The following is a 26,658-nucleotide window of genomic DNA, read 5'->3' as shown; positions in this document are numbered from 1 at the left end:
ATCACGAAGTCATACATATTCTCAATGATATGTATAACTAAACCAACAGAATAAACGTGCTCAATCACGAAGTCATACATATTCTCAATAATATGTATAACTAAACCAATAGAATAAACGTGCTCAATCACGAAGTCATACATATTCTCAATAATATGTATAACTAAACCAATAGAATAAACGTGCTCAATCACGAAGTCATACATATTCTCAATAATATGTATAACTAAACCAATATTGGATCAAGGAAATAACCAACAATTCTCAATAATTGCTTCAAAGTACGGATTCATGCATTATTGCCGAACGCTATTTCCAACTCTGATGCTGTCTGAACGAACGTTCTGGAATCAATCCTCATCAAAGGCCGAACGCTCCCGAACTACAAGGACGAACGTTCACAGAACCAAGGACGAACGCTCACAAAACCAAGGACGAACGGTCACAAAACCAAGGACGAACGCTCGTAAAACCAAGGACGAACGCTCCTAAAACCATGGACGAACGTCCAAGATCCACACCGAACATTTATAACCGAACGCTCACTGATATCCAAAAACCGAACGCTCACTTACACTCCAAAACCGAACGCTCACTTATACTCCAAAACCGAACGCTCACTTATACTCCAAAACCGAACGCTCACTTATACTCCAAAACCGGACGCTCGTTATACCCAAAAGCCGAACGCCAAAACCGAACGTCATATCTAATTGACTATTGTTTGGACGAACGCTCAACGATTGAAACTTAAGAATACTAGCTCAAAGCCGAACGCTCATAATTACCACAATACCAAGGCCGAACGCTCAACTAGTTAGCCGAACGCTATGATCAATCACTTAGGCCGAACGCTAAGATCAATCACTTAGGCCGAACGCTAAACCCTTGTGTGCCATACTGAATTCATCACTGCTTGGACGAGCGCTTAAAGATCAAACGTCCTCAAAGAACGAACGTTCGTTAACCATAGTACGACCGAACGCTCTTTACAACCTATGGACGTTCGTATGTTAAAGATCAAGTTAAGGTCGAACGCTCATTAATTCACTATACAATTTAGACGAGCGTCTCATATTACTGACTTGACGGACGAACACGGACGTTCGTTCAAAACCGAACGCACGACCACTGAGTATATAACAATATAAATATATATATATATATATATATATATATATATATATATATATATATATATAAACTTTGGTATGAAATGTTATAGAACATTACAAAAGAAAACATTAAAAATAAATAGGTGATTCATAACAAATTTTTTTGCAAAAACATTGACAATAAGGTAAAATGTTTATTGGAAAAAAGTCAATTGAAATGTATATGTGCGACTATTTCGGATTCTAATGTATTGTTTAGAGATTACTTATAATGCACTTAAAAAAAACAAAATAATTTGAAAGTTAGATACATATCATCTTACGGATGAACACTGTAAGGACCGTATATTCTTTGGAAAAGAATTGTGGTGGAGGTGGGTCTCATGTGGGTGGCTGCACGTTTCTGGAAGAGGGAGGGGCAGCTACCTAACAGTAGATGGTGCAACTGTAAGTGGTGGGGCTCCATTCTTTCGGTAGCATCAAAATGGGTAGTGGGTCTTCCCACTTTGGAATGCTTCAGCCACCAAGGGAGACACCATCATCTCCTTCGTTAGTGGACACTGCACCAAGGAGTAGAAGGGAACGGTTGTGGTTCTTCCAGCAGTGGAGGGTTCAATTTGGTTGTTTTCCTTAAAGGTAAGAAGCCATGGATTCATGGGGTGTTAGTTCTGAACTTCGGGAAGAGTAGCATTCTTGCTGTCATATCTCTGAGAGGGGTGTTTGGTGCTGCATCTGGAGGAGCAATAGGCTTGCTGCAAAATCTGGAAAGGGAGAGCTGGCACTGTAGAGGACTGGAACAGCAGAGGGAGGAGGAACACAGTGCAAAGATTGGTTCAAGATTTGCTAGGAGGTCTTCAAGAGGTAAGGGGAGTTGGATTTTCTGGATGTTGATAGTGGTTGCATGAGTAGGATGCTGGAAAATTGTGGTTGTATGTATGGTTGGATTGAAATTGATGTGTTGATCCATGTATGTAATCTTGTATGCTTTGGAATTGAAGGAAATTGGAATTTCTCAGCTTTTTAGTCATTTGGAGAGGAAGTGAGGTAGTGATTTTGAGCATTTGGGGTCTAGAGTGTTATTGAGCCTTTGGAACAGTTTCACCCACTGTATTATGACTTGTTAGAGCCATCAAATTGATCAAAATAGGTGTAAAGTGGTAGAATTGGATTTTGGGTATCTAAGTTGTGAAAATTGGTGTTTTATGGTTGAATTGGAGTATGAATCCCTTAAGAATTGAATAAGGAACGTTTATAATCAATTAGGTAAGTCCAATCTAGTATAAAACATGAATTAAGGGTGTTAGAAGTTAATTGAAAGGGTTGAAAATGGTAAGAGAGGTGATGACCTCAAATCTGCAGAATTCTGCATTCTGCAGAATTCTGCATTCTGCATCTGTCGCGCCCAGCATGTCGCGCTCGAGCGCGAGAGGCTGCAGAGTGCGTTCGTCCGAGCCAAATTGGACGTTCGTCCAATTTGCTCAACTAAGCGTTCGGCCTTAAGTTTCAGTGAGTGAGCGTTCGTCCATTCGTCCAAACTGAGCGTTCGTCCATTCGTCCAAACTGATCGTTCGTCCATTCGTCCAAACTGAGCGTTCGTCCATTCGTCCAAACTGATCGTTCGTCCATTCGTCCAAACTGAGCGTTCGTCCATTCGTCCAAACTTAGCGTTCGTCCATTCGTCCAAACGGAGCGTTCGTCCATTCGTCCAAACTAAGCGTTCGGCCTTAAGTTTCAGTGAGTGAGCGTTCGTCCAAATAGTGTCCAGTGAATAGTGCTCGTCCAAATAGTATTTTACAAATATGTTGAATTTTAATTTTCTTTGCTTTTGGATTGAATTATGTGTACCAATGTTTGGAATATTATCTATGACATGAATTATGGGAATGTATGAAATATGTTGGAATTGTTGGGATAATATGGTGGTTTATGAGGCATATGATTCCAAAAGAAATATCATGAGTAAATGGTGGGATTGAATCGGAAATTAAGATCTCTCGGTGGGATCGGTTATTGTATAGAATGAATGTAAGAGGCTTCCATATGGGGGGTTATCCCTACACTCCAACGGTCTTTCATTCTCACTTAGAGAGGATTGACGCGTGTGGTGGGAGTAGAGGGAGGTCCCAGGGTAGACGCTATCACTGGAGGTCTATTCCGCGGTAACGGACTAACCTTGTGTATGGTCGGGTGAAACCCCTCGGCAATGGCTTTGCAAAGCAGTAGGGACCATCACAAGTGCACAACCCGCCCCAGCTCTACATACATTCTAGTCCGGACGAGTCGGTTTATAAAGTAACAAGTCGGGGTATAAAGTAACAAGTATTGTAGATGTCAATTTACCATGTTTGGATGACTTTTGCATGTTGTATGAGTGGATGGAATTATGGTTTAATGAATATGCTCTAATTGTTCTTTTATACGAATCTAAGTATGATAATATTGAATTTAACTGTTCTATCTGTATAACATGTTTTTATATCTAGCTCACCCTTGCATTGTTTTGTTATGTGCTGTTTGGGTGTGTTTCGTTGGCGATGACCATCCACTTGGATGGGAGCAGATGTTGTCGTGGAGTTTCCCTTGGAGCAATAGCTGGAGGTTGTTGATATTGCGGAGTAATCTTCTTAGAATTTCTTGATTAAACACTTGTAGTGTTTAATCCTTTCAATTGTTTAAGTTTAAATTATTACTCTTTTTTTTATTTGGATGACTGTAATTTATCACATTTTAATTACACGTCATACTCCGACTGTTCTCTATATTTGGATGTTAACGTCTTTATTATATAATGCACTTAAAAAAAACAAAATAATTTGAAAGTTAGATACATATCATCTTACGGATGAACACAGTTTTTAAATTTTAAAAATCTTGTGAGAATCTTAATTCTTATGAAGCTGAGTTTTTACGCCACTGTTGCTGTACTTCGTGTTGCTACATGTTATTTACTTTTTAATTTTAGGTCCGTTTATATTAATTAATAGCCCTAACGTGATTCACTTCAATAATTTATATCAGACCTGGTACTATTTTTCCATCATGTTATAAAATAAAGTCAAAGTATTTAATTTGACTTAGTTATATTTTTTTTCTCTTAACAAAATTTTATAACCTTATGTATCTGGTCTCCCACATTTTTTTATACCATTTTCATCTCAATTTATAAATGTCTTGTGTTTTACCTCAATGCACACTGGAGATAATTTTTGTTAATTTTGAAGATAAAATATTTTTTAAAAGCTTTATATTTAAATTGTCACATCTAAGAAAAATTAAATAAATGTTTAGTTAATAATTTAATATATATTTAGATTTTATAATTTTTTTATTTATAATTCTTTATTCAATTAAATCTCAATATTTATTTAATTGGGTCATTTATTTTTTTAAAATTGACCTATGTAAAGAATCGTTTAAAAAAAAAAAAAAAAAAAAAAAAAAAAAATAGAAGACAAGGGAGGAAGCAACGAGCGCTGCCACAAGGGACAGCAAACGTTGCTTCCCCTTAAAAACAAAAGAAAGAAAAACAAGAAAGGAAAGAGAAGAAGAAGGGGAGAGAAGGGGAGGCAACTGGGAGAATAAAGAGTAGGGTCGGGATTCAGTTTTGGGAAGGGGATTCCTTGCTGCAAAACTGAGAGAAAGGTGAGGTGAGCTGCTGTTGAAGCTGCAAGGAGACTTTGGCGGTGCATTTGGAAGAGTTGAAGAGTTGCTGGAAGTTCTGGAAGAGAAGAAGAGGAGAAATTTTGGGAGTTGGAAGTGATTCAAGGAGATCTTCAAGAGGTAAGGGGAGCTAGATCTTTTGTTTAATTGTTGTAATAGATTGTATTTGATGCAAATATGAGGATTTAGAGATGAAATTGGAGTTACTGGGTTTCTGGAAAACCAGATGTGATTCTGCAGAATTCTGCAGAAACACGTTCGTCCAAAAATGGGGTTCGACCATTTAGGGGTCGGCCAAATTATGAACGTTCGGTATTTTTCTGAACGTTCGCACCAAATTCAGAACGTTCGGTTTTTGTTCTGAACGTTCGTCCTCGTAGCTCGGTTTGCGCGTTCGTCCGAGTGTTCAGCGTTCGTCTTCGGCCTGTTGCTGAACGTTCGTCCAAAGAAGTGTTCGGCTTAAGCGTTCGTCCAAAGTGTTCCGTTTGAGCGTTCGGTTTGTAGGAGTTAGTTAGCGTTCGTCCTTGTTGAGTTTTAATGATATTAGGGTTCGGTCTTAGTAGATTTTGTTTCTGTATGTGTAAATAGTCAGCGTTCGGTCTTGTTCTGTTGAGCATTCGGTTGTAGTTTAAATTCTCATTTTGAGCGTTCGGTCTTGGTTTCAATCTGATTGTGAGCGTTCGGTCTTAATTCGATTTCCAATCTTAAACGTTCGTCCATATGGTGTTCGACCCTGTAGCGTTTAATCTCATAGCGTTCGGCCCAAGTACTAGATCTCAGCGTTCGGTCTAAGTTCTCTATTTCAGTGTTCGTTCTTAAGTAGTATTCTTAAGATTTAATCTTGAACGTTCGGTTTTGATGTATTAGTGTGCGTTCGGTTTTAAATTCAGAATCCTTAATTTAGATCTGGAACGTTCGGTTGTAAATTGATATTCGTAAGGTTGGATCATGAACGTTCGGTCTTAGTGTACTAGAAATTGTAGCGTTCGTTTTTTAGGATTCGGATTTAGCGTTCGTCCAATATGGTGTTCGATAAAATAGCGTTCGGCCTAAGTACTCGATCCCAGCGTTCGGCCTAAGTATCAATCTTAGCGTTCGTTCTTAAAGTGCTTTCGGTGAAATAGCGTTCGTCCTAAGTATCAATCTTAGCGTTCGTTCTTAAAGTGCTTTCGGTGAAATAGCGTTCGTCCTAAGTATCAATCCCAGCGTTCGACCTAATGGTGTGATCAGTGAAATAGCGTTCGGCCTGTTAGTAAGTAGCGTTCGGCCTGATAGTATAGGGTTTGATATCGTCCGTCCAAATAGCGTTCGGCCTATTGATTGGTTATTAGCGTTCGTCCATTTGGCAATTAGCGTTCGTCCGTGGTGTTCACTTAATAGCGTTCGTCCTGGGTGGTGAATAGTGCTCGTCCAAATAGTATTTTACAAATAAGTTGGATTCCAAGTTCCTTTGCTCTTGGGTTGAATTATGTGTACCAATGGTTGGAATATTGTCTGTGACGTGATTTATTTGAAAATATGTGAATGTATGAAATATGTTGGATTTGTTGTGATAATATGGTGGTATCTGAATATTCATAATTGTGGTTAAGTTTCAAAGTAACAATATGATTCATGGACGTAATTCCATGATCTTCAAGGAGAAGATACATGGTGGTGTTTTGGGGGGTTGTATAGAATGATTACATGGTAGCTCAGTTTTGGGGGTCATCCTGAAGCTCCAATGGTCTTTCTTCTCATATAGAGAGGATTGAACCATGTGGTGAGGAGTAGCAGGAGGTCCTAGTCTTGGGTGCTTCCACATGACCCAAGGTGAGTGATAACGGATTAACCTCGTGATTGTGGCCGGGCGGGAGTGCCCAAAGTTTCACCAGGCGGTAGTGCCAGAGCGGTAGTGCTCAAGTTCCATAAAACCACTACGAGTGCAAGACCCGCCATAGCTCGGTAATCATTCTAGTCCGGACGAGTCGATCTATAAAGCAACGAGTCAGGGTATCAAGTAACAAGTCTTGTGATGTCAGTTTAACATGTTTGGATGAATGTTTACATGTCATGGGAGTGTGTGAAATATAAATGATTGCATGAATTAACTGTGCTGTATGTATAACATGCTTTTATATCTAGCTCACCCTTGCATTGTTTTGTGTTGTGTGCTGTTTGGGTATGTTTCTTTGGCGATGATCATCCACTTGGATGGGAGCAGATGGTGGAGAGGAAACTTTGGGAGCAGCTCTTGAAGGAGACGGCAGTGCTGCAGCGTAGAGTTACTAGTTTTTATTTCGTGAACTCGATTAATTACATTTGGTGTAATTTAAGTTTTAAATTTTCCGTAATTTCCATGGGAGATTCCAATAATCGTATTGTCAATTCCGCACTATTTATTAAGGATGACTGTAATCCTTAATTACTCTTGACTGCTTTCCTGTATTATGCATGATGACGTCCTTATTATATATGCATGATGTATATATTTGGGACGTTACAACCTACGTTTAAGAAATGTAATGTGTTAATGTATTAGTTTTTTTTATTTAATTAATTTTTTTGTCTATTTTTTATTCTTCTTTCTCGTACTCTCCAACAACTACTATGGCTACACCTTTAGTCCTAAACACCACTGTCGACTTCAGTGCACTGCCACTGGAACCCAATCAGTCGGGTGCTAATATATGATATTTTTTAAATGATGTTAACATTAAATTATTTAATTTAACAAGTATTATAAATTAATTAAGTAAAAAACATAAAAACAAAAAAAAATATAAATTTTAATATAAAAAGTAAATTGTTAGCTAAGCCATAAATAATTAAATAAATTCTTGTAGCTATCACGGTCAAATTATTCTGATAATTAATTTTTCTGTGTACACATTTGATCGAAGCAAAATTATTATTGAAGCCATATAGTATCCCTGTTGGTCCAACCGACAGTTCTGAATCCCAATTGGGACCAAATTAATATGAGGAATGGCTTTTCAATTTTATGATAATTTCCTGATCCAATGAATAGGAAAAGAAATATGAACTTTTCAATTTTTCTTCTTTCCCTCTTGAAAAGAGCTATAATAATAAATTTGCATGTGCATGCCACACTGTTCATCATTCTTATTTATTTGAACCCAATGATACTCCCAACTAACAAAAAAAAAAAATAACACAGAGGTTGTCTTTTTCAGAGCTAGGTATGCTTTTTCCATCCATGGATCTCTTTACAACTAATATTGTACATGTTTAAAGAAGAAAAGTTTGGTGTGAAGGTTGAGACCCACTATGATTAGTATTAGGTTAGGTTGAACATTGAATCATATTAGCACCTTCATAACTCTATGTTTCTTAACCAAAATATATCCACACCATCATCATAACTACTAATCACAATGCTTATGCTAATAAAGGCTTAACTTACTTAGAGATTGTCCAAAGAGGGTTGGTGAGGGTGGCATGGTCATTTCCTTCTTTTACCAACCCCACGCTCATTCATCGTCATTATTCGCGCTTCTGTCTGCGCTGCTTCCTTCACATTTAGTCCCAGACCGCGCTATCACTTGGAATTCAAAATTAGCTTATATTTTATGTGATTAATGAAATTGAAAATTACCAAGCGACGATAAAGATTAAATTGTTTAAAATGTATATGATTAATATGAAAAATAATAAAATGAAATGATATCATAGTTAAATTGGGAATGTGAAAGTGAGGGACATGAAGAACGCAGTGAAGATCGGAGGTTGGAAGGAGAGAGTGTAATAATAGGAAAAGTAGGTGAGGGATTGATCCGGAAGGAAAGGAATGGGCTTGGTGAAGAGGAGTGTATTTAAATGGAAGGGGAGGAAGAGGAAGAACATCGATCCAAGAACAAGAGGAACAACATCGTTCCAAGAACAAGAGGAACAACATCGTTAATCGATAATGGCGTTGCTGGTGGAGAAAACAAGCAGTGGGAGGGAGTACAAGGTTAAGGACATGAGCCTCGCCGACTTCGGAAGATTGGAGATTGAGCTGGCGGAGGTTGAAATGCCGGGTCTCATCTCCTGCCGCAAGGAATACGGACCCTCTCAGCCCTTCAAAGGAACCAGGATCACTGGCTCCCTCCACATGACCATCCAAACCGCCGTCCTCATCGAGACCCTCACTGCCCTCGGCGCTGAGGTTCGCTGGTGCTCCTGCAACATCTTCTCCACCCAGGACCACGCTGCCGCTGCCATCGCCCGCGACAGCGCCGCCGTCTTCGCCTGGAAGGGCGAGACCCTCCAGGAATACTGGTGGTGCACCGAGCGCGCCCTCGATTGGGGCCCCGACGGTGGCCCCGATCTCATCGTCGACGACGGCGGTGACACCACTCTCCTCATTCACGAAGGTGTAAAGGCGGAGCAGGCCTACGAGAAGACGGGACAGTTTCCGGACCCCTCCTCCTCTGACAACGCCGAGTTCCAGATCGTGCTCACCATCATCAAGGAGGGCTTGAAGACCGATCCCAAGAAGTACCACAAGATGAAGGACAGACTGGTGGGCGTCTCCGAAGAAACCACCACCGGTGTCAAGAGGCTCTACCAGATGCAGGCCAACGGCACCCTCTTGTTCCCAGCCATCAATGTCAATGACTCTGTCACCAAGAGCAAGGTATCTATTCGTCGCTCATTTCCTCCTCTTTTTCACATATTACGAGTTTTTACGTTGTGTTGTGTGGCCTTGTGTTGTGGGATCGCAGTTCGATAACCTGTATGGTTGCCGTCACTCCCTCCCCGATGGACTTATGCGATCCACTGACGTGATGATCGCCGGTAAGGTTGCCGTTGTTTGTGGTTATGGAGATGTTGGGAAGGGTTGCGCCGCTGCCATGAAGCAGGCCGGGGCTCGTGTGATTGTGACGGAGATCGATCCCATCTGTGCTCTTCAGGCTATGATGGAGGGTCTTCAGGTTCTCACCCTGGAGGAGGTTGTCTCTGAAGCGGACATCTTCGTGACCACCACCGGGAACAAGGACATCATCATGGTGAGCCACATGAAGAAAATGAAGAACAACGCGATCGTGTGCAACATTGGGCACTTCGACAATGAAATCGACATGATGGGGCTTGAGAACTACCCTGGTGTGAAGCGCATCAGTATTAAGCCTCAAACCGACAGATGGGTTTTCCCCGAGACGAAGACAGGCATCATTGTGTTGGCCGAGGGTCGTCTGATGAACTTGGGGTGTGCGACGGGCCACCCCAGCTTTGTGATGTCTTGTTCCTTCACGAACCAGGTCATCGCTCAGCTTGAGCTGTGGAAGGAGAAGGGTACTGGCAAGTACGAAAACAAGGTTTATGTTTTGCCCAAACAGCTTGATGAGAAAGTTGCTGCCCTCCACCTTGGCCAGCTAGGAGCTAAGCTCACCAAGCTCACCAAAGATCAGGCCGATTACATCAGTGTCCCTGTTGAGGGTCCATACAAGCCTGCTCATTACAGGTACTGATCAGAGGGACAATCAAGACAAACATTCTTTTTCAAATTTCTGATAGAATAGAAGCTTCTTTGTATTTTTTCTTTTCCTAGGATCACAATACGACCAAATGGGTCTCAATAAGGCTTTCGCTGCGGCTGTGTGAGTTATGATTTAGCAGCTATCATATTTATTCTAGTGCATCTTTCATATTCGAAACAGAATATGCAAGAAATCTTGTTATTTTGACGTCTCCTTCCAAACCGTCTCTCACAAGTTATGTTCTAATTCGTTTTCATGTGGTCGCTGAAACTGAAACTAGTCCTAACCAAGTACACCAATCCCGTTCAGACACAAATTAAAGTTTCTGTCTACATCCAATTTTGTAATTCTTTGATGCCCTCCTGTTTTATTTCAAAAGCTCCAACTAAGCTGCTGATATAATTTTCTTAAGAATATCACGTCACTGAAATTTATATTATCAGTTGAACTCAAAGATTGATTAATATCATGTAAAACAAGAAGCTTCTGATTGAAGTACACGAAATAATATATATATATATATATATATATATATATATATATATATATATATATATATATATATATATATTGAATTGATATAGTAAGAGGACATCAAGTGCTGTTTGATTATCTTGTTTTAAGATAGGAAAATATTTTTTTAATAATTTTTTTAAAAACTTTTTTACCGTTGCCTAATTGATAATTTATTATTTTATTATTGGTTTCGAATATAGTAATAGTTTATTATTAAAAAATTATTAATATGTCATGTTCTTTAAGATATTGTGGTTGGAAATAAGCTTAAAAAATGGTTTGAAGTTGAAAGTCCAACTAATAATAAATATTAGTAACTGGAAATTGTAAGAGGCCAACATCTGGGAAGGGGCTAGATTGAAATGGCAAACAAGAATTGCATGGTGAGGATCATACTTAAGATCTTCAAAACAGAGATTGTGGCGGTGAGAGGAGAGAGAAAGTAATAGACTCAGTGAATCACACCTTTAGTGTGAAATTTCTTACACTAAGTAATGGTGGTTTTTTTTGCTAAGCAAAAAAGGACACTTATATACTTAAATAAGTCATACAAGGTAAACCAAGACCTGATACAGTATTAAGTCAATGATATTACAATAAACCGACACACAATGTCCTTACCATACAGACCTCCCACCACAGCCAACAAATCATAGAAATACACTACTGAATTACACCCAGACTAAGTAATGATTGTCGTAGTACAGATCTTAATGGTGCAACAATAAATGTACATAAAAAGGGAAATTATGCCCATATTTCTACACCCTGACTAGTTGATCAATGTGGTCCTTAATGACTATAAGCTTTTGTTTGCAGTGCAACAGGGGTTACTTACAGAGAGTGGGCACCTGGAGCTAAGGTATGTTTCTAGTCAATTATTGGTATTAGCAATGCTTCTTGTTTTTTTGGTTGAAATTATTTTTCAGTGTCATTCATTGTTTATATGATTATTTATGTAATTATGTAATGACTGTGGTATTCGTATCTGTATTAGTATGAAAGTTAAAAAAATAAAAGAAAGATATAAATACTCCTAGAGGCATCTAAAGTGTTTGATCTGATGTGTACGATTACTATTTTGGAGCACGTTTGCATCTTTGGTAGAGTCTCTTTGAAGTTAAATTTTAATATATCTCTGCTTAATTATGCATTTGGTAAGAGTGTTATAGTAGTTCTTCATTGCACTCGATCACACGTATTGCATTGACTGTTAGCCTACTTGAATATGTAAGAATTAAAAAAAAAAACATGTTCATATATGTTAGAGTTAATTTAGGACTTGTTGGACTTCTCTATATTGCTTGATTGAATTATGCTCTGAGACTTTCTCGTTCATAATGTGGTTAAATTTGAACAGAATCTACTTGTGGTAACTGATTGTCAGTGTAATGATAAGCACTAGCTACCTGAAGGTGAAAATGCAGTTATTTGGTTAAATTGGAAAGACCTAATTAATAATCTACCATTAATTTATGATTTAAGCAGCGTCTGACTCTTTCCATTCGAAATGATTCTGTATTTTCTTATTAAGTTTGGAGAAAATCCATTTTGGATCAATGTTATCAAAAGGTGGTGCCAGCATGGTTGTTTTGTCAGTCATTGCCATCTGACATCTGCTAACAATTGGATGTTGTATGTGTAGTGTGTCTCTACTTGAAGACACAATATATAGCTGTCTTTTAATTTCCTCTCCAAAACATTATGGATGGTATTGATTGCTTTTCAGTCAGCAGCATTAATTGGAGACTTCAACAATTGGAATTCAAATGCTGATGTAATGACTCGGGTATGTTATCTTTCATTGGTCTTCAAAGTTCATACATGTGAACTTTAATGTACTTTTTTTTTTATTTCATTAATAAGCCCTTGTTTGTAAATAAGAAGTTGAACGTCTTGCGGTCTCAACTTTGTATTCTTTCCTCTGTTTGACCTAGAATCTAACCTTCTTTCCCCCTGGTTGTAGATAGTGTTATTTGAACTTAGTTGACAATTGTATTTGCTATTAGCAACCTTTAAATGTTGTAATTTTTACTTTACAGAATGAGTTTGGTGTTTGGGAGATTTTTTTTGCCAAACAATGTGGATGGTTCACCACCAATTCCTCATGGTTCTCGGGTCAAGGTAAATTTTTTCCTAAACAATTTGATGGATCTAGATAGTCTTCATTTGATTGTCTTTAATTTTATTTCTTTATCTAATAAATAACTTATATTTTAGTTGTTTGAGTATTCATATAGGCAGGGAATTTTATATCATAACTAATGAGTATTTTTTCAAATGTATGTTCTGGTTCCTCATATTTGGTACTTAAACAATTTTTCAATTAGTGCTTTTCTTTTTAAGAAGAGCTACACTCTGAAAGGAGATAAAATTTGTCAGAAGTATGAAGAAGAATGCTCTTGGTTTTATCACAACTCACTAACAAGTGACATGGGATGTCTAAAAAGTTCTCCTCTATAATTTTCAAACTTGCGGATTCTTTTTTTGCTAGAGAACCTTTTTACTTGGATAATCATACATGTAAACAATTTCTAGATGTCTTGAATTAAGTCTCTTAGTATTCTCTCTGTGAAGTGTAAGAGCTAGCTAAATATCTCAATCATATTTGTAGATCCGCATGGATACTCCCTCTGGAGTCAAGGACTCGATTCCTGCTTGGATCAAGTTTTCTGTACAGGCTCCTGGTGAAATTCCATATAGCGGAATATACTATGATCCCCCAGAAGAGGTAAGCTTCTAGATATCTTACATGTTAGTTTACACTTAGACAGAAATGACAAATCTAGATATTTCTTTTACCTTACATTTGTTATGAGTTTGGATTTGTATCTTTAGCTTGACATGATCTACCACAACGATGTCGGCAGTTTTGTAGTATTTTTAAGTCATTGCAATTTTTTCTTACATTAGGAGGAATGATGTAAGTAATTTCTCTTTTTAATTATTAAAAAATATAAATAGAGAATAGGTGGCAGAATGCAGGATAATGTTGAAGATAGTTTAGTTAGTATATCAAATAAAAATATTTGTTGATAACAATAATTTCAGTTATGTTTAATTCTTTTACCATGCACTTCTGCATTAAGTTTTTCTTTTTAATATTTACAGGAAAAATATGTATTCAAACATCCACAGCCAAAGAGACCAAAATCACTTAGAATATACGAGTCACATGTTGGAATGAGTAGTCCGGTAAGATCATGTTTTTCTTTTTTTTTTTGTATGTAAATCAGTAAGTCATCTATTTCCTTTTCCTGTATGTATTGTCTTTTTTTGAAAGTCAATTATCTATAACAACTTAAATTGGTCATTTTTTAATCATGATTGACCAAAGATCATATGACTTAACTCACTTTCCCAACATGTTATGATAGCAGCCTCCCTCTTCCTCCTAGCATATTACTAATTCTGTTTTTTGTTTATTTTTCATGTCTACTTCTGAAAAGACAAGTGGTTATCATTAGAGGCTTGTCAAGTGCATCCTATTAATGACTGGGTATTGGATTGTGATTATGCAAAAGAAACCAAATAGGATTGCACTATCAAGTAGATACCACCCAAAACTAAATTTGCTATTGTTAGAAGTTTAGGAAATGGGAGGGAATTTTCTTAGCAACTGACAACAGGGTTAGCTAAATCCCTGATTTATTTCCTTCTTATCTATTCCCTTATAATTTCTCTACAATATTTACTTGAACAGATCTGCATAGTAGCTGATTTACTTGCTGTTTTATTTCGTGTATTGACATATTTGAACAGGTTAGACTAGTCAAATACTAACCAAAAGTTTCCTTGTATAACTATAAGCTAAGCTTTTTGGTAGTGTTAAAGTTCTTATTTCATGATTTCCTCTATGATGGCTCATTTTCTTGACCTAATTAGACAAGACCAACCTTGTCAAAAGGGAGGTGAGACATTACAAATCTACCAACTGGGGTCAGCAAACAAATCACTGTTTAAAAATAGGACAGGATCTCTATTTGGTTGGTCCTCAAGCAAATTGAGGCACTTACCATCCAGGACCTCATCCTAAAACACATCCACATTGATGGTGTTTTTCAGCTCTCCCAACCGAGAAAGGTAATAGGAAAAACTGGGATTGAATTTCAGAACTTCAACCTTATGATCATGGTTGAATTTCAACTGGTTGGTGTTGCAAGGAGCTAAAATAAAGTGAATATTAGTTAGAAACTGTTAGAGAAGATAATTTGTTGGTTAGAGGGTTTGAAGAAGGGTGAAAGAATTCATTCAGAGATTTGGAAGATTTGTAACAAAGGAAGGACCATTTGAGATTAAAACTGTTCAATGATCTGTTTTGTTTTTATCAATTTCTTATATTTCTTTCCAGAGTTCACAATAGTAGATGTCGACTAGGCTTACATAAAGACATTCACAAGATCCCTCTCTAATTTGATTATCATACTTCAAACAAAATATAACCTATCTAGAAATGTCAAAACTGCAAATAGTTATTTGTGTCCTAATTCTTTTAATGTTTGTCAATATGAAATTATCTTGTTATTCACAGAAGTAGCATTAGTAACTGCTATGTTTATCATAAAAGCTAAGCTCAATGAATTAGTGGTTATGTGCAACAACATTTCAAATCTTGTAAAAGAAAACTTAGTTCTTTACTGAACATTTTTAGGATTAGAGATAAATCTGTAAAGTTCAAGAAAAGTGTCTATTTGGAGTTTCAGTTTTTTTTCTACCATCAACAATATTGTGAACCATGTGGTGCAGGAGCCAATGATCAACACATATGCCAATTTTAGAGATGATGTACTACCTCGAATTAAAAAGCTTGGCTACAATGCTGTCCAGATTATGGCCATTCAAGAACATTCTTATTATGCCAGCTTTGGGTAACTTCTCAGTTTTCTTTCTTATTATGCCAGCTTTTTGCAACTCTTCTGTTGTCATTTTTCCTTTGCTCCCAAATTGTTGATTGTCCCAATGAGATTCATAATATAACAACCAGCAGGCAGTTTTTGTGTGCTATATTTCTGGTTTCTCAATAAGTTAGTGTTTTTCTTAGTTTTGATGGTCTGATTGTACTAATAGTGTTGTGCATGGTGCAGGTACCATGTCACAAATTTCTTTGCACCTAGCAGCCGATTTGGAACTCCAGAGGAACTTAAATCTCTAATAGACAAAGCCCACGAACTAGGTCTGCTTGTTCTGATGGATATTGTACACAGGTAAAGACTATTCCTCATACATATTATTCTTTTCCTTATTTTGTTGATATCTCTATTTCTTTCCTTTTAACCTTATTCTCAATTTTCAATACATCAATGATACTATTTTTAAGGTTTTATTCCTACAACCTTAGATCTGATTGTGAAAATAATATATTGTGAATGTAGCCATTCATCAAATAATACTTTGGATGGCCTAAACATGTTTGATGGAACTGATAGTCATTACTTCCATCCTGGGTCACGAGGTTATCATTGGATGTGGGATTCTCGCCTTTTCAATTATGGAAGCTGGGAAGTAAGTGCTGGCTCCACAGAATTCACTGGCTTAGTTATGATAATATTTTCATCATGATTCTTCTCTACCTTTTGGAGAATAGTAAGTGACTGACCTTAATTCTTATTTTAGGTACTAAGATATTTACTTTCAAATGCAAGATGGTGGCTGGATGAATACAAGTTTGACGGATTTCGATTTGATGGTGTTACATCAATGATGTACACTCATCATGGGTTGCAGGTACACTCTAATTGGATTTTGTGTTTGGCCTTTAAGTTTCTTGGTATTTTAAGATTAGTTTTGCTACTTTTGTTATTGGTTAAGTGTTCAAGGATTATTATTAGAATGCCAATTGAATTAGAAAAGGGAGAAATTATCAATACCATTAGATTTTTATCAGAAAGTTGCATATGATTGGACAGATTTATTGCTTTGATGAGCTTGTTTGTTTTCTTATTCTTACTCTGGATATTTGAATTTGTCAAATATTCTGAAAATTGAATTAAGCGAAACTTATAAAATCAGGAAAAACAGTTCCAGGTTATTTTTGTTTGTGTGACAAGCCCATTCCTTGCATCCTTGGTGGCCTTGCAAGGTCTGGTTTTAGACTGCAAACAATGCAAAAGCCATTAAGTTGTACAATTTGATGGATGCACGAGAAGTGTTGTATCATGAGAATGAATATGACCTGCTTAACTGAAATGGTTTGATTGTACAGTTAGATAATGATGTAGATCTTCACCTATCATCTACTCCCACTAAAAACATTGAACTTTGAATTGAGAAGTCTCCTTTGGTGTTAGCAATTTCAACAAAGTTGAATTTTACCATTTTAACAACTAATGAAATATATTCTACCCGTGGTTAGACTTTGAAGCAGAGGATTCTGTTTCACTTAGATATTCTTTCTTAATCATTTTTTTCTTTTTCTTTTTTATTATTGATCTTGCTGTAGGTAGCATTCACTGGAAATTACAGTGAGTACTTTGGTATGGCAACTGATGTTGATGCTGTGGTTTACCTGATGCTGGCTAATGATCTCATTCATGGCCTCTTCCCCGAGGCTGTTACCATTGGTGAAGATGTACGTTATCCTCTTGAAAGTTTTAAATAAATGTACAACTTTAACATTTTATTCAAACTGCTTTTAGGAGTTGAGTAGTTGTCAACTCTTGAACTTGATTTGACTTTCATTGGTCAAGTATAAATGGTTGTGTAACTGTTGTAAAGAAAAAAGACGGTATGATGATTGAACTCGAACCCTCTATATGACTCAATGAAATTGGCAGTTGACAATTCAAATTTTATTCCATTTCCAGGTGAGTGGAATGCCAACATTCTGCCTTCCTACACAAGATGGTGGGGTTGGTTTTGATTATCGCCTGCAAATGGCCATTGCAGACAAGTGGATTGAGATTCTCAAGTAACCTTTACTTTTGAGCACAGATACAGCATATTGTGTTATAAACCCATTTGGATGAGCTTCATTGTATATTAGTGTGAAAAGAAATCCATGTTTGATTTCAGTGCTGTCCTTTGTGTGTAGGAAGAAAGATGAGGACTGGAAAATGGGTGATATTGTCCACACACTAACAAACAGAAGATGGCTGGAAAAATGTGTAGCTTATGCTGAGAGTCATGATCAGGCCTTGGTTGGTGACAAGACAATTGCATTTTGGTTGATGGACAAGGTGTTTGTTTCTTCTATATATTGTTTCTCACCTATTTGAAACTGCATGATGAATTGAAGTGCTTATTTACATTACTTGACTATTATAAATCTTATGGAAATTTCTCGTATGCATTTGCAATCAGCTTCTGATGTTGAGTATCAGTTTAGAGATATAACATGGCCCGACTCTCTGGCTGTTTCTTGAATTCTTTTGGTTCTTTGCTTCTGTTGAATCATTTAAGGACACTTGTTTCTGCTGTATAAAGTGTATGAATGCAGTTTGCAACTGAACATTTATATTTTACTAATATTATGTTGCCTTCTTCAGGATATGTATGACTTCATGGCGTTAGACAGGCCATCTACACCTCGTATAGATCGTGGTATTGCATTACACAAAATGATTAGGCTTATTACCATGGGACTTGGTGGTGAAGGGTATTTGAATTTTATGGGGAATGAGTTTGGCCATCCTGGTAAGCATATTTGATTACCAAAACATTATTCTGTAGAGATTCAATAATTACATGACTAGTTGGATTTTAAGTTTTCAAATTAAGTTTTTCTCACTTGTTATTGCTCTGTTCAGAGTGGATTGATTTTCCAAGAGGTGAACAACAACTTCCTAATGGCTCAGTAATTCCAGGGAACAACTACAGTTATGATAAATGCAGGCGAAGATTTGACTTGGTAAGTTCTTGGACCTGTGCAATTACTAATTTATATTACCACTATTTAGTATTTATTTATTATAAGATTTCAGTTAGATGAGCACTGCGTTGATGCAAAATGTGTTCATCATATTATTGATGAATTATAAACTATACTGATCTTTTTCTATACATGTTTGAACATTAGAGGAATGAGTACCATGCAACTTTTTCTTTCTTCATCCCTATTCTTTCTTTTAGGCTTAATGTATTTTTTACAGGATAATTTTTGTTCAAATATTCTGAGTTCCAAGTATTTTATTTGTTGGTGGCAGTTAGATTAAGTTATGTAATGATTCGTATTTTTCATTAGCTTTTTGTCTTCCCATTTTGTCATCTTGGTTGATTAGTCTTTATTTTATTTGTTTTGCTTTTATTGTCTTCATGAGTATAAGCAGTGGTTATGGAAAAGTTGTTCTCTTTCTGCATCTTTGCTATTGTTGATTGTTTGCATCTTTGCTATTGTAGATTGTTTCCGTCTTTTTACAAACTGTTATCGAACAGTATGGATCCCTCTTCATCGAAATATAGACCATGTTTCTTTCTTCCTGAAAATCACCAAACTGATTTAGTGACAGTTACTGAATATAATATATTTGAACCTTTGAAATACATGGAGTAATGGAGGAAATAATATGAATTGGCTGTGATGTGAACATCTCTAACATTGCATGCTACGAAAATCAAATGAAATTGTTAACAGTTAAACACATGGACATGGAGTAAGAAAATGAAACTAGTTTCCTGAAATATCCAATAAAGATTATGATGAATCTGATAGAATCTTAGTTTTGTAGGCAAAACATCAAAATATATGTTTTGTTTTGTTTTCTATCATGCATTACCTTGACATCAAACAAAACTTCCATATACTTATTAACGGAATAGAGAAGAAAAAATAATTCATTGTTCAAAAGTTACAAAATTCATCTTGTATTGCTTAATCAGGGAGATGCGGATTATTTAAGATATCAAGGAATGCAAGAATTTGATCGAGCCATGCAGCTGTTAGAAGAAAAGTTTGGTGTAAGCATTCGTATCTTTATGTCTCTTATTTCCTAGTCAATGAATTATCCTAATGAAATCTTTTACGGCAATTGCTCATCATTAGAGATAACAAATATAAGTTTGTAGTACCTCATAATCATAATAACAATAATATACTTAACCTATGTTCGTTAACTGTACTTAATTTTTTGTCTCAGTTCATGACTGCTGAACACCAATATATTTCACGGAAAAATGAAGGTGACAAAGTTATAATCTTTGAAAGGGGCAACCTCGTCTTTGTCTTCAATTTTCATTGGCATAACAGCTATTCAGATTACAGAGTTGGCTGCTCAACCCCTGGGAAATATAAGGTATGACATCTGCATGTAGTGGATACTATCATACATAGTTTATGACCAACATTAAGTTTATTTTCTCCTTCCGATGTTAGAGAATTTGTTTCATAATGGATTATGTTTTCCTTTGTCCAGATTGTTTTGGATTCAGATGATGCCTTGTTTGGTGGCTTCAATAGGCTCAACCACTCTGCTGAGTACTTCACTAATGTATGAGACTTCTCTAAACTTGTGTCTGAGACTTCTCTAGTTGTGTTGTCTCTAGTTTGTATTTTCCTATGCTTGTTCTTTCACACACTTGCAGACCTGATTTTAGTGCTTTGACTATCTCGGTAAATTTTCTTGTGATTTTACAGGAAGGATGGTATGATGACCGACCTCGATCCTTTCTCGTCTATGCACCTTCTAGAACAGCAGCAGTTTATGTCCTTGCAGATGACGACGATGATCTTGAACCAGCCCTTTCAGATGAAGCTGAACCAGCCCTTGCAGATGAAGCTGAACCAGAGCCAGTTGATCCTTGATAAGAAGATTCTGGGACAAATGTTACAAGTACACGATGGCAGCAGTAAATCCCCAGTGAAACTAGCCAAACCAATATCTTGTTGTTTAACCGACACTGAAACACCAAAGAAGCATATTTGAAGTGGAATAAGTGGGAGCGCTAGTTAATCTTTAGTGAGGCAGGACACTGACTCGAAATCTTGTACATGTGCCTTGCTAGGTAATAATTGCGATATCACACCCATCTTTCTGTTTTTTCTTTTTAGGATTCAATGTCGTAACCTGAGTCTCAAATGTCAATCTCCATAATGTATACTCTCCTAAGAGTTAGAGGCTTCAAAGGGACTTTTATAGTGAAAAATTTTGCAGGAGGCTGACTTTTGCTTTGGGGTCTTTTTTCGGTAGCTGTCTCCTTTATATTTAAAAGTTGAGTTGTAGCAATTCCTATCCGTGTAATAAAGACATCATACGTCGTGGAAAAAAGAAAGTAAAATAATTACCTTACTTTACGAAGGGTTGGTTGGACATTCAATTCCTTTCAACTTCTATTTTTTAAAATTAGAATAGTTTATATTCACGACCAACAGCAAATCACCGGTTTAATGTTCCAGAAGGAAATATCAATGGCCAATGGGTTCAGTGCTTAGACTTTCCATCCCAAGAATTCAGGTTTCTGCATCCATGTGCAAAATTTTTATGGATTTCAGTAATTTTAAGCAAATTGTAATTCCTCATCGTCATTTAAATCAAGATTTCTGTTTTTTTATTTTATATTTATAAAGTTGCATTTTTTATGATGACTTTATTTTCTAAAAACAAAAGTTTTTACTTAATATCATTTTAATTTTTTCTAGGGAAGTCTCATGATTTCAACTTATCTTTGGTTCCTGATATATATATAATGGTTTTTTCTTTTATATTGAACGAGTCTTTCACATATTTAGTAATTATAGTTATAAGAATTAAATTTAATAATTATAGTTGCGTTTTCCTATATTTTAAAAATAAGATTTAAGTATTTGTTTTCTTAAGTGGTTAAGTCTTTTTAAATGATAAATTTTAAATACAACTTTTGTAACTTAAACTAAATTAGGTTTTTGTTCATCAAAACATAAAATAAAAGTGGAAAATTAATTATAATAAATAGATAAAATAAAGTTATAAGTTCTTTAATACAGCTAAAGTGTGTGTTATGACTTAGAATATTCATTATTTTTCTAAAATATACAAATTAATTATTAATACATAAATAAAAATTATTTAATTAATATTGCAATTCCACAAGATGAAAAATCATTTCACCGTTTAAGATAAAAGACTGAATAAAGTAATTAAATTCCTATAATTGTTTTTAGTGAACTAAGGGACAAAATAATTAGTTCATTTAATTAAAGGTGAAACAAAGAACTAAGGTTAAACAAATGACAAATGACAAAAATACAATTGCAGTTGCTGATATAATTCTTTTTGGAGTCAGCTTCCTAAGATCCCAACTGTTATTTTGTGTTTCTTTTCCTCCCGTCACTAAAAGGAGAACGACTTGGTCAAACAGTTTTGGTCAAACAGTTTAGGGGTATCGGAGCAAGTAAAGCTGCTCTCCTTGTTTCAAATTTTGAGCATAAGAAGCAAATAATAATATAAGTTGCTTTCACTGTATTTGAATCATCTTACTTACATGAGCTTCAATTTTTTCTGTTTATTACTTAGTGGGAAATTTAGGAGCTGAAATAGTTTTTGTGTAGACAAAGACATATGAAAGATGAATCGAGTGTTATATGCAATCCAGTGTGAGTTACTATACGAAAGGTGACGCAACCAGGAACCGACCATATCCTTTCATTTCACACAAAGAAACAAAAGCACTCAATAGGAAGGATACCAACATATAACACCGTTGTCCAATAATGCTCCAAAATTGAAACTTAATCCAAAAGAAAAGCTGAAAACTAATTGGGCTAGGAAGAAAGTAACTTCAGGTGGTAACGAAGCTGGTCTCAGATCCAGAAGCAGGAGGCAAGTGATGCAAAACGCTAGTAGGAGATGAAGTTGAAGTAGATGATCTGAGTGCCTCAGCAAGTGGCCCACCCACTGAAGCCACTTGACTACCTCCGGCCCATCCTCCGGCCCAATTCAACTGCAGTTGGTCCGACTGGAGATTGACATTCTCATTTGTTGGGCCAGTGGACAATTTCAAAGAGACGTCTGAGGAAGCATTTCCGGGCATAGAAATAGAAAGACATGTGGAAGAGTTTATCCGGGCAGGGGCAGCATTGTTTTCAACGTTGTCAGAGTGTTGCATTGATCTTGGCCAATCATCGAAAAAATGCCTCAGCATATGCCCACCTGCTCTGCCATCCCCACCCACATTATCTTCATTTTCAAACAAGCTCTTGTCTTCATTCTTGGTCCCAGAAGAGCTACATGTGGCCCAGTAACAAGACAGCAAAAATATCAACTTGAGCCTTTCTATCAAAACGGTCACAAAATTATAAATTGTGGTCGTCCAACACAGCTACACAAACATTACTAAATTTAGTTTAGAAAAAGAACGGTTGGGGATTATTTCTGCCAAATCTAAACTAGTGTCTTTGGCATGCACTTAATGAATTATAACATCTTTTGTCCTTTCACTCTTTTAAAAAGCCAAATTAGATGCATACCAGTTAAGGAACAAAAACGAAAACTAGTGTTCTGTTTCCTTCATTATTTTCAATAAAAAGTTGGTTAGTTATTTATTACCCTAATCATTGAGTTTTAGAGACACCCGTTTTCAAGACAGTAATAGAAACAAAATGTATGACCTTTTTTCCTTTGTTTCCTGATGTGTTTTACATTGGAGATACATTAAATAGCATATAGATCCCACTTGGCATCTTGTTCTAATAACCTGCTTTATTTCCCAAGTACGAGACATTGTGGCCATACCCTCACTGGGGTCCCTATCCGAGTTAGGCAGGCAGTAGTACAATAAGTCACAAGCATATATCTCCTTCCTTAGATTACTTGTTCAAATCCGAATGCATCAAATTCAAACTTACTTTTTCAACGTCAATGAATTCATCTCAGAAACGACACTGACAGAAAAGGAAATAAAATAAACCACACAAGTAAAGTATGCCCCACCATATTTCAGATCAAAAGCTCACATACAACTAACCTTTTTCCAAAACAAACCTCACTCGCTAGTTGCCTTTTATTATTACACACTCATATCATAATTATTAAGTCCAAACTAAAATCTTAACACAACCCTTAGGCTGTCTGTCATCTTCTTAACAAACCACATACATAAACAAAGACATACCAAGCCATTAAGGAATTAAGATTACCGTTCACTAAGATGAAGAAGATCAAAAGGGGATTTCAGAGAAGCAGTAGCTAGCGGAGGTGAAGAAATGGAAGATGAAGCACCTAGTCCTAGAGTTCCACCACCACCACCACTACCACCGCAATTAGCACTACTTGGTGTGGGTAGTTCCACAGGCTTTCTTGAACGGTTTCTTCCACGATGCATGTGGCGCTCACAGTACTTTTGCCCAGCCACCACGTCCCTCGAGCACCGCCACTTTTTCCCGTCAGTTCTCCGGCACCGCCCTGGCTCTGGATCCATCGCTCCTCTACCCCAATACCCAGATTGCAGCACTGATCCAACAAACAAAACATGTTCACACAACTCTTCCCTTCACTTTTTAACCAATAGTTAACACTGATGATGATGCAATAAGTTATAACATAAAAAAACCTTATTCCCCTCATAAGATAACCATACAGATTAGGTGATGTCATTGGCCTTTGTCTTAAGTGATCCACATTCTATACATTTAAAGATTTTGAAATTTACTGTTGGGCTTATCAGTGTCATTGTATTTTAGGTCTTGGATGTGTTTTGAACAAGTTCCTAGTTATAGCTTTTGGTTGTCTTACATCATTCTTTACTTCCTATTGGGTTTCCAAGGTCGCTGTAACACAACCATCTTCCTTATTCCACACAAGAGGTCGGCTATGAAACCACCACCGATGCAACAAGTATGTCTTGTCCAAAATGTAAACTATTTTTTCCTTTAATCAAGTAAATCAATGTCTTGGGGGAAGTTGATTTAAAAACAAACTAAAAAGAAGGTCTTTGGGGAAGTTGAATGGTCACAAAGCACGAGAAAAATGTCGTAATGTATTGGAGAACGGTGTATGACAGTAGAGAATATAAAAAGAGAGAGGTAATAAAGATGGGGGAGAGAGAGAGAGAGAGACTTACAAGCAGGTTGGTAATGTTGGAGAGGGTGATGGAGGAAATAGTGAGGGGAATGAAGAAGGCTTTTCTTGATTGGTTGAAGGAGTTCAGGAGGAACAGCAGCACCAGCTAACATGTACCTGAAGATCAAAGCCTGCAACTCAAGTTCCTGCCACTGAGACAAGCTGAAGTAGCTCCCCATCCCTGAACAGGTGTAATAAAGAGGAGACCACCCCAGAAAGGGAAAAAAAGAGAGAAAACGTAAGAGCCAAAGAAGGGGGGAGTGGGGTGAAGAAAAGAAAGGTGGGTAAGGTTGTAGTGGAAGAAGCAAATGTGAAAAGTAAGCAGCAACTAATGCCTGAAGCTAATCAAACTTTCTTTCTGCCAAAAGGAAGAAAAGAGATAATAAAAATCTTACTGGGAAATCTGTTAGTAGCTGGTAATGTTGAATCTGACAGGGTGCTGACTTTGCTGTTGGGTTCAGGTACAAACAAAGGGAGTGCAGAGGCAGATGATTGTGTTTGTGGCTGTTGATGGGATTCAGGGAGAAGTTTTGGCATCTTTGTAGAATGTTGTTCCTCTGACTCATGCTGGTTTCTCCATTGCTTCAGATGCAAGTCCATGGAGAGAGAGATAAAGAAAGAACCCACCACTATTAATTTTGGCTTAATATTAGCGTGTGACCACTATGTGGCTAATTAACTTCGTTAGGTGTGATGGATGTGTAAAGACCAAGTTTTTAAAAAAGCTTTTGCAGTGTCCTCTCCTGCTTCCTTTATATCTTTGGCAGATATACCTGTGTGAGAGAGAGAGAGAGAGAGAGATAGAGAGAGAGAAGGCTCTCTCTGACAACAAGCCTGCAAAGTTTGTTTTGAAGACAGTGGGGAAGGGTTAGAGCACTTGAGAAAAAGACAGTGAGACAAGACAGTTGAGAGGAAAAAGAAGAGCTGAAAATAATAAAATAATGGATATGTAGAGAGATGAAAGAAAGAACCTGCGGTTTTTGTTTTTCTGCTTTGCTTTGGAAATACCACTCGAGGGAAGAAGCAGTAGCAGCATAGCATAGGGCTTGGCTTGTAAGTGGAAAAACAAGCTTTTTACTATATTTTATTATCATCACCTACTTGGACTCTATAACAGTAGAGTGGCATACAATCATACTATATTCATCTGCTTTATGCATTTTTTATGAGTTGGTTTTGGACCAATGCGGTGTTTGAACCATTGCAAAGAGAGAAGGGAGAGAGAGAGATAAACACACACTTCAATGAAGACTGACATAGGGAGGTTTAATCCGACAGTGCAGTTCTATTGCAGCTGCATGAGATGATGAGTTTTCGTTATTCACTTTTTCTTGAGCCTCTGAAGGAACTCACCATAACCACTAAACATCAAGGTTTATTGTAAACTCGGCATATTTAGGAACTAACATCTCGATTCACGTCTAATCACATAGGTCTTTGCATGTAGCATCTCGAGGGATTTTCACTTCTAATCTAATCTCTTTCTCTATTTTCTATCATGCCCTACATCACATTTTATATAAAAACTACTTTTTTATGTTATCAGTTCTTAGTTTTATTCAAAAACTGTTGTCGTGTTTTACGAGTAAATTTAAGATCTAATTTTACTATTAATTAAAGTACAGAAAAAGAATATTGCATTACCAACATTTGGTTTTAACAATATTATTAAAATATAAGTGTTTGTTAAAGTAACAAAAAGACGTCTATAATGTAATTTCGGTATGAAAATATATGAAAGTTGAATCTTACGTTGAAGCAATAAGGTTTATAACACTAAAGACATTAAGATTTTAGGAAGGACTTTTTAAATTTTAGTTTATTATCTCAGTTTCTTATTCTCTCTCTAAAAAATTTGTTCTTCCATTTTTTTCTCTCTTCTTTCTACCCTTTTTTCACGTTTAGTGGTCGCATGTTGGATTAGGTGGTGTTGAA

At 36.6% G+C, this 26,658-nt stretch overlaps 3 protein-coding genes across 3 annotated transcripts; 2 read left to right on the top strand and 1 right to left on the bottom strand.

The window, feature by feature from the left end:
- The first annotated feature begins 8,335 nt into the window (after window positions 1-8,335).
- On the top strand, window positions 8,336-10,447 carry LOC108326765 (adenosylhomocysteinase). The gene is made up of 2 exons (XM_017560319.2): window positions 8,336-9,396; window positions 9,485-10,447. The coding sequence occupies exons 1-2, from the start codon at window positions 8,686-8,688 to the stop codon at window positions 10,229-10,231; spliced, it is 1,458 nt and encodes a 485-aa protein (XP_017415808.1). The 5' UTR covers window positions 8,336-8,685; the 3' UTR covers window positions 10,232-10,447.
- Window positions 10,448-12,485: 2,038 nt separating this feature from the next.
- On the top strand, window positions 12,486-20,981 carry LOC108327573 (1,4-alpha-glucan-branching enzyme 1, chloroplastic/amyloplastic). The gene is made up of 17 exons (XM_017561263.2): window positions 12,486-12,545; window positions 12,799-12,880; window positions 13,371-13,487; window positions 13,868-13,951; window positions 15,503-15,624; window positions 15,841-15,960; window positions 16,129-16,258; window positions 16,370-16,480; window positions 17,196-17,324; window positions 17,560-17,663; window positions 17,787-17,931; window positions 18,241-18,388; window positions 18,502-18,602; window positions 19,571-19,648; window positions 19,828-19,983; window positions 20,104-20,178; window positions 20,325-20,981. Exons 2-17 carry the CDS (start codon window positions 12,800-12,802, stop codon window positions 20,490-20,492), a joined length of 1,869 nt encoding a protein of 622 aa, XP_017416752.2. The 5' UTR covers window positions 12,486-12,545; window position 12,799; the 3' UTR covers window positions 20,493-20,981.
- A 1,298-nt stretch (window positions 20,982-22,279) lies between these two features.
- Window positions 22,280-25,512, bottom strand: LOC108328447 (growth-regulating factor 3). Its single transcript, XM_017562317.2, has 4 exons — window positions 25,119-25,512; window positions 24,725-24,904; window positions 23,802-24,114; window positions 22,280-22,889 (listed from the first exon to the last, which is right to left on the bottom strand). Exons 1-4 carry the CDS (start codon window positions 25,321-25,323, stop codon window positions 22,445-22,447), a joined length of 1,143 nt encoding a protein of 380 aa, XP_017417806.1. The 5' UTR covers window positions 25,324-25,512; the 3' UTR covers window positions 22,280-22,444.
- Window positions 25,513-26,658: the final 1,146 nt, after the last annotated feature.

This window comes from Vigna angularis, chromosome 2, assembly GCF_016808095.1.
Source record: "Vigna angularis cultivar LongXiaoDou No.4 chromosome 2, ASM1680809v1, whole genome shotgun sequence".
NCBI lineage: Eukaryota > Viridiplantae > Streptophyta > Magnoliopsida > Fabales > Fabaceae > Vigna > Vigna angularis.
This window is presented reverse-complemented; position numbering and strand designations above follow the sequence as displayed.

Coding starts and splice junctions, on each gene's coding strand:
- LOC108326765 (XM_017560319.2), top strand. CDS start 8,686: ATGGCGTTGCTGGTGGAGAAAACAAGCAGTGGGAGGGAGTACAAGGTT. Junction 9,397..9,484: donor ACTCTGTCACCAAGAGCAAG/GTATCTATTCGT, acceptor GTGGGATCGCAG/TTCGATAACCTGTATGGTTG.
- LOC108327573 (XM_017561263.2), top strand. CDS start 12,800: ATGAGTTTGGTGTTTGGGAGATTTTTTTTGCCAAACAATGTGGATGGT. Junction 15,961..16,128: donor CTGATGGATATTGTACACAG/GTAAAGACTATT, acceptor TTGTGAATGTAG/CCATTCATCAAATAATACTT. Junction 17,932..18,240: donor CATTTTGGTTGATGGACAAG/GTGTTTGTTTCT, acceptor TGCCTTCTTCAG/GATATGTATGACTTCATGGC.
- LOC108328447 (XM_017562317.2), bottom strand. CDS start 25,323: ATGGACTTGCATCTGAAGCAATGGAGAAACCAGCATGAGTCAGAGGAA. Junction 24,905..25,118: donor AGCTACTAACAGATTTCCCA/GTAAGATTTTTA, acceptor ACACCTGTTCAG/GGATGGGGAGCTACTTCAGC. Junction 22,890..23,801: donor CTTCTTCATCTTAGTGAACG/GTAATCTTAATT, acceptor GGCCACATGTAG/CTCTTCTGGGACCAAGAATG.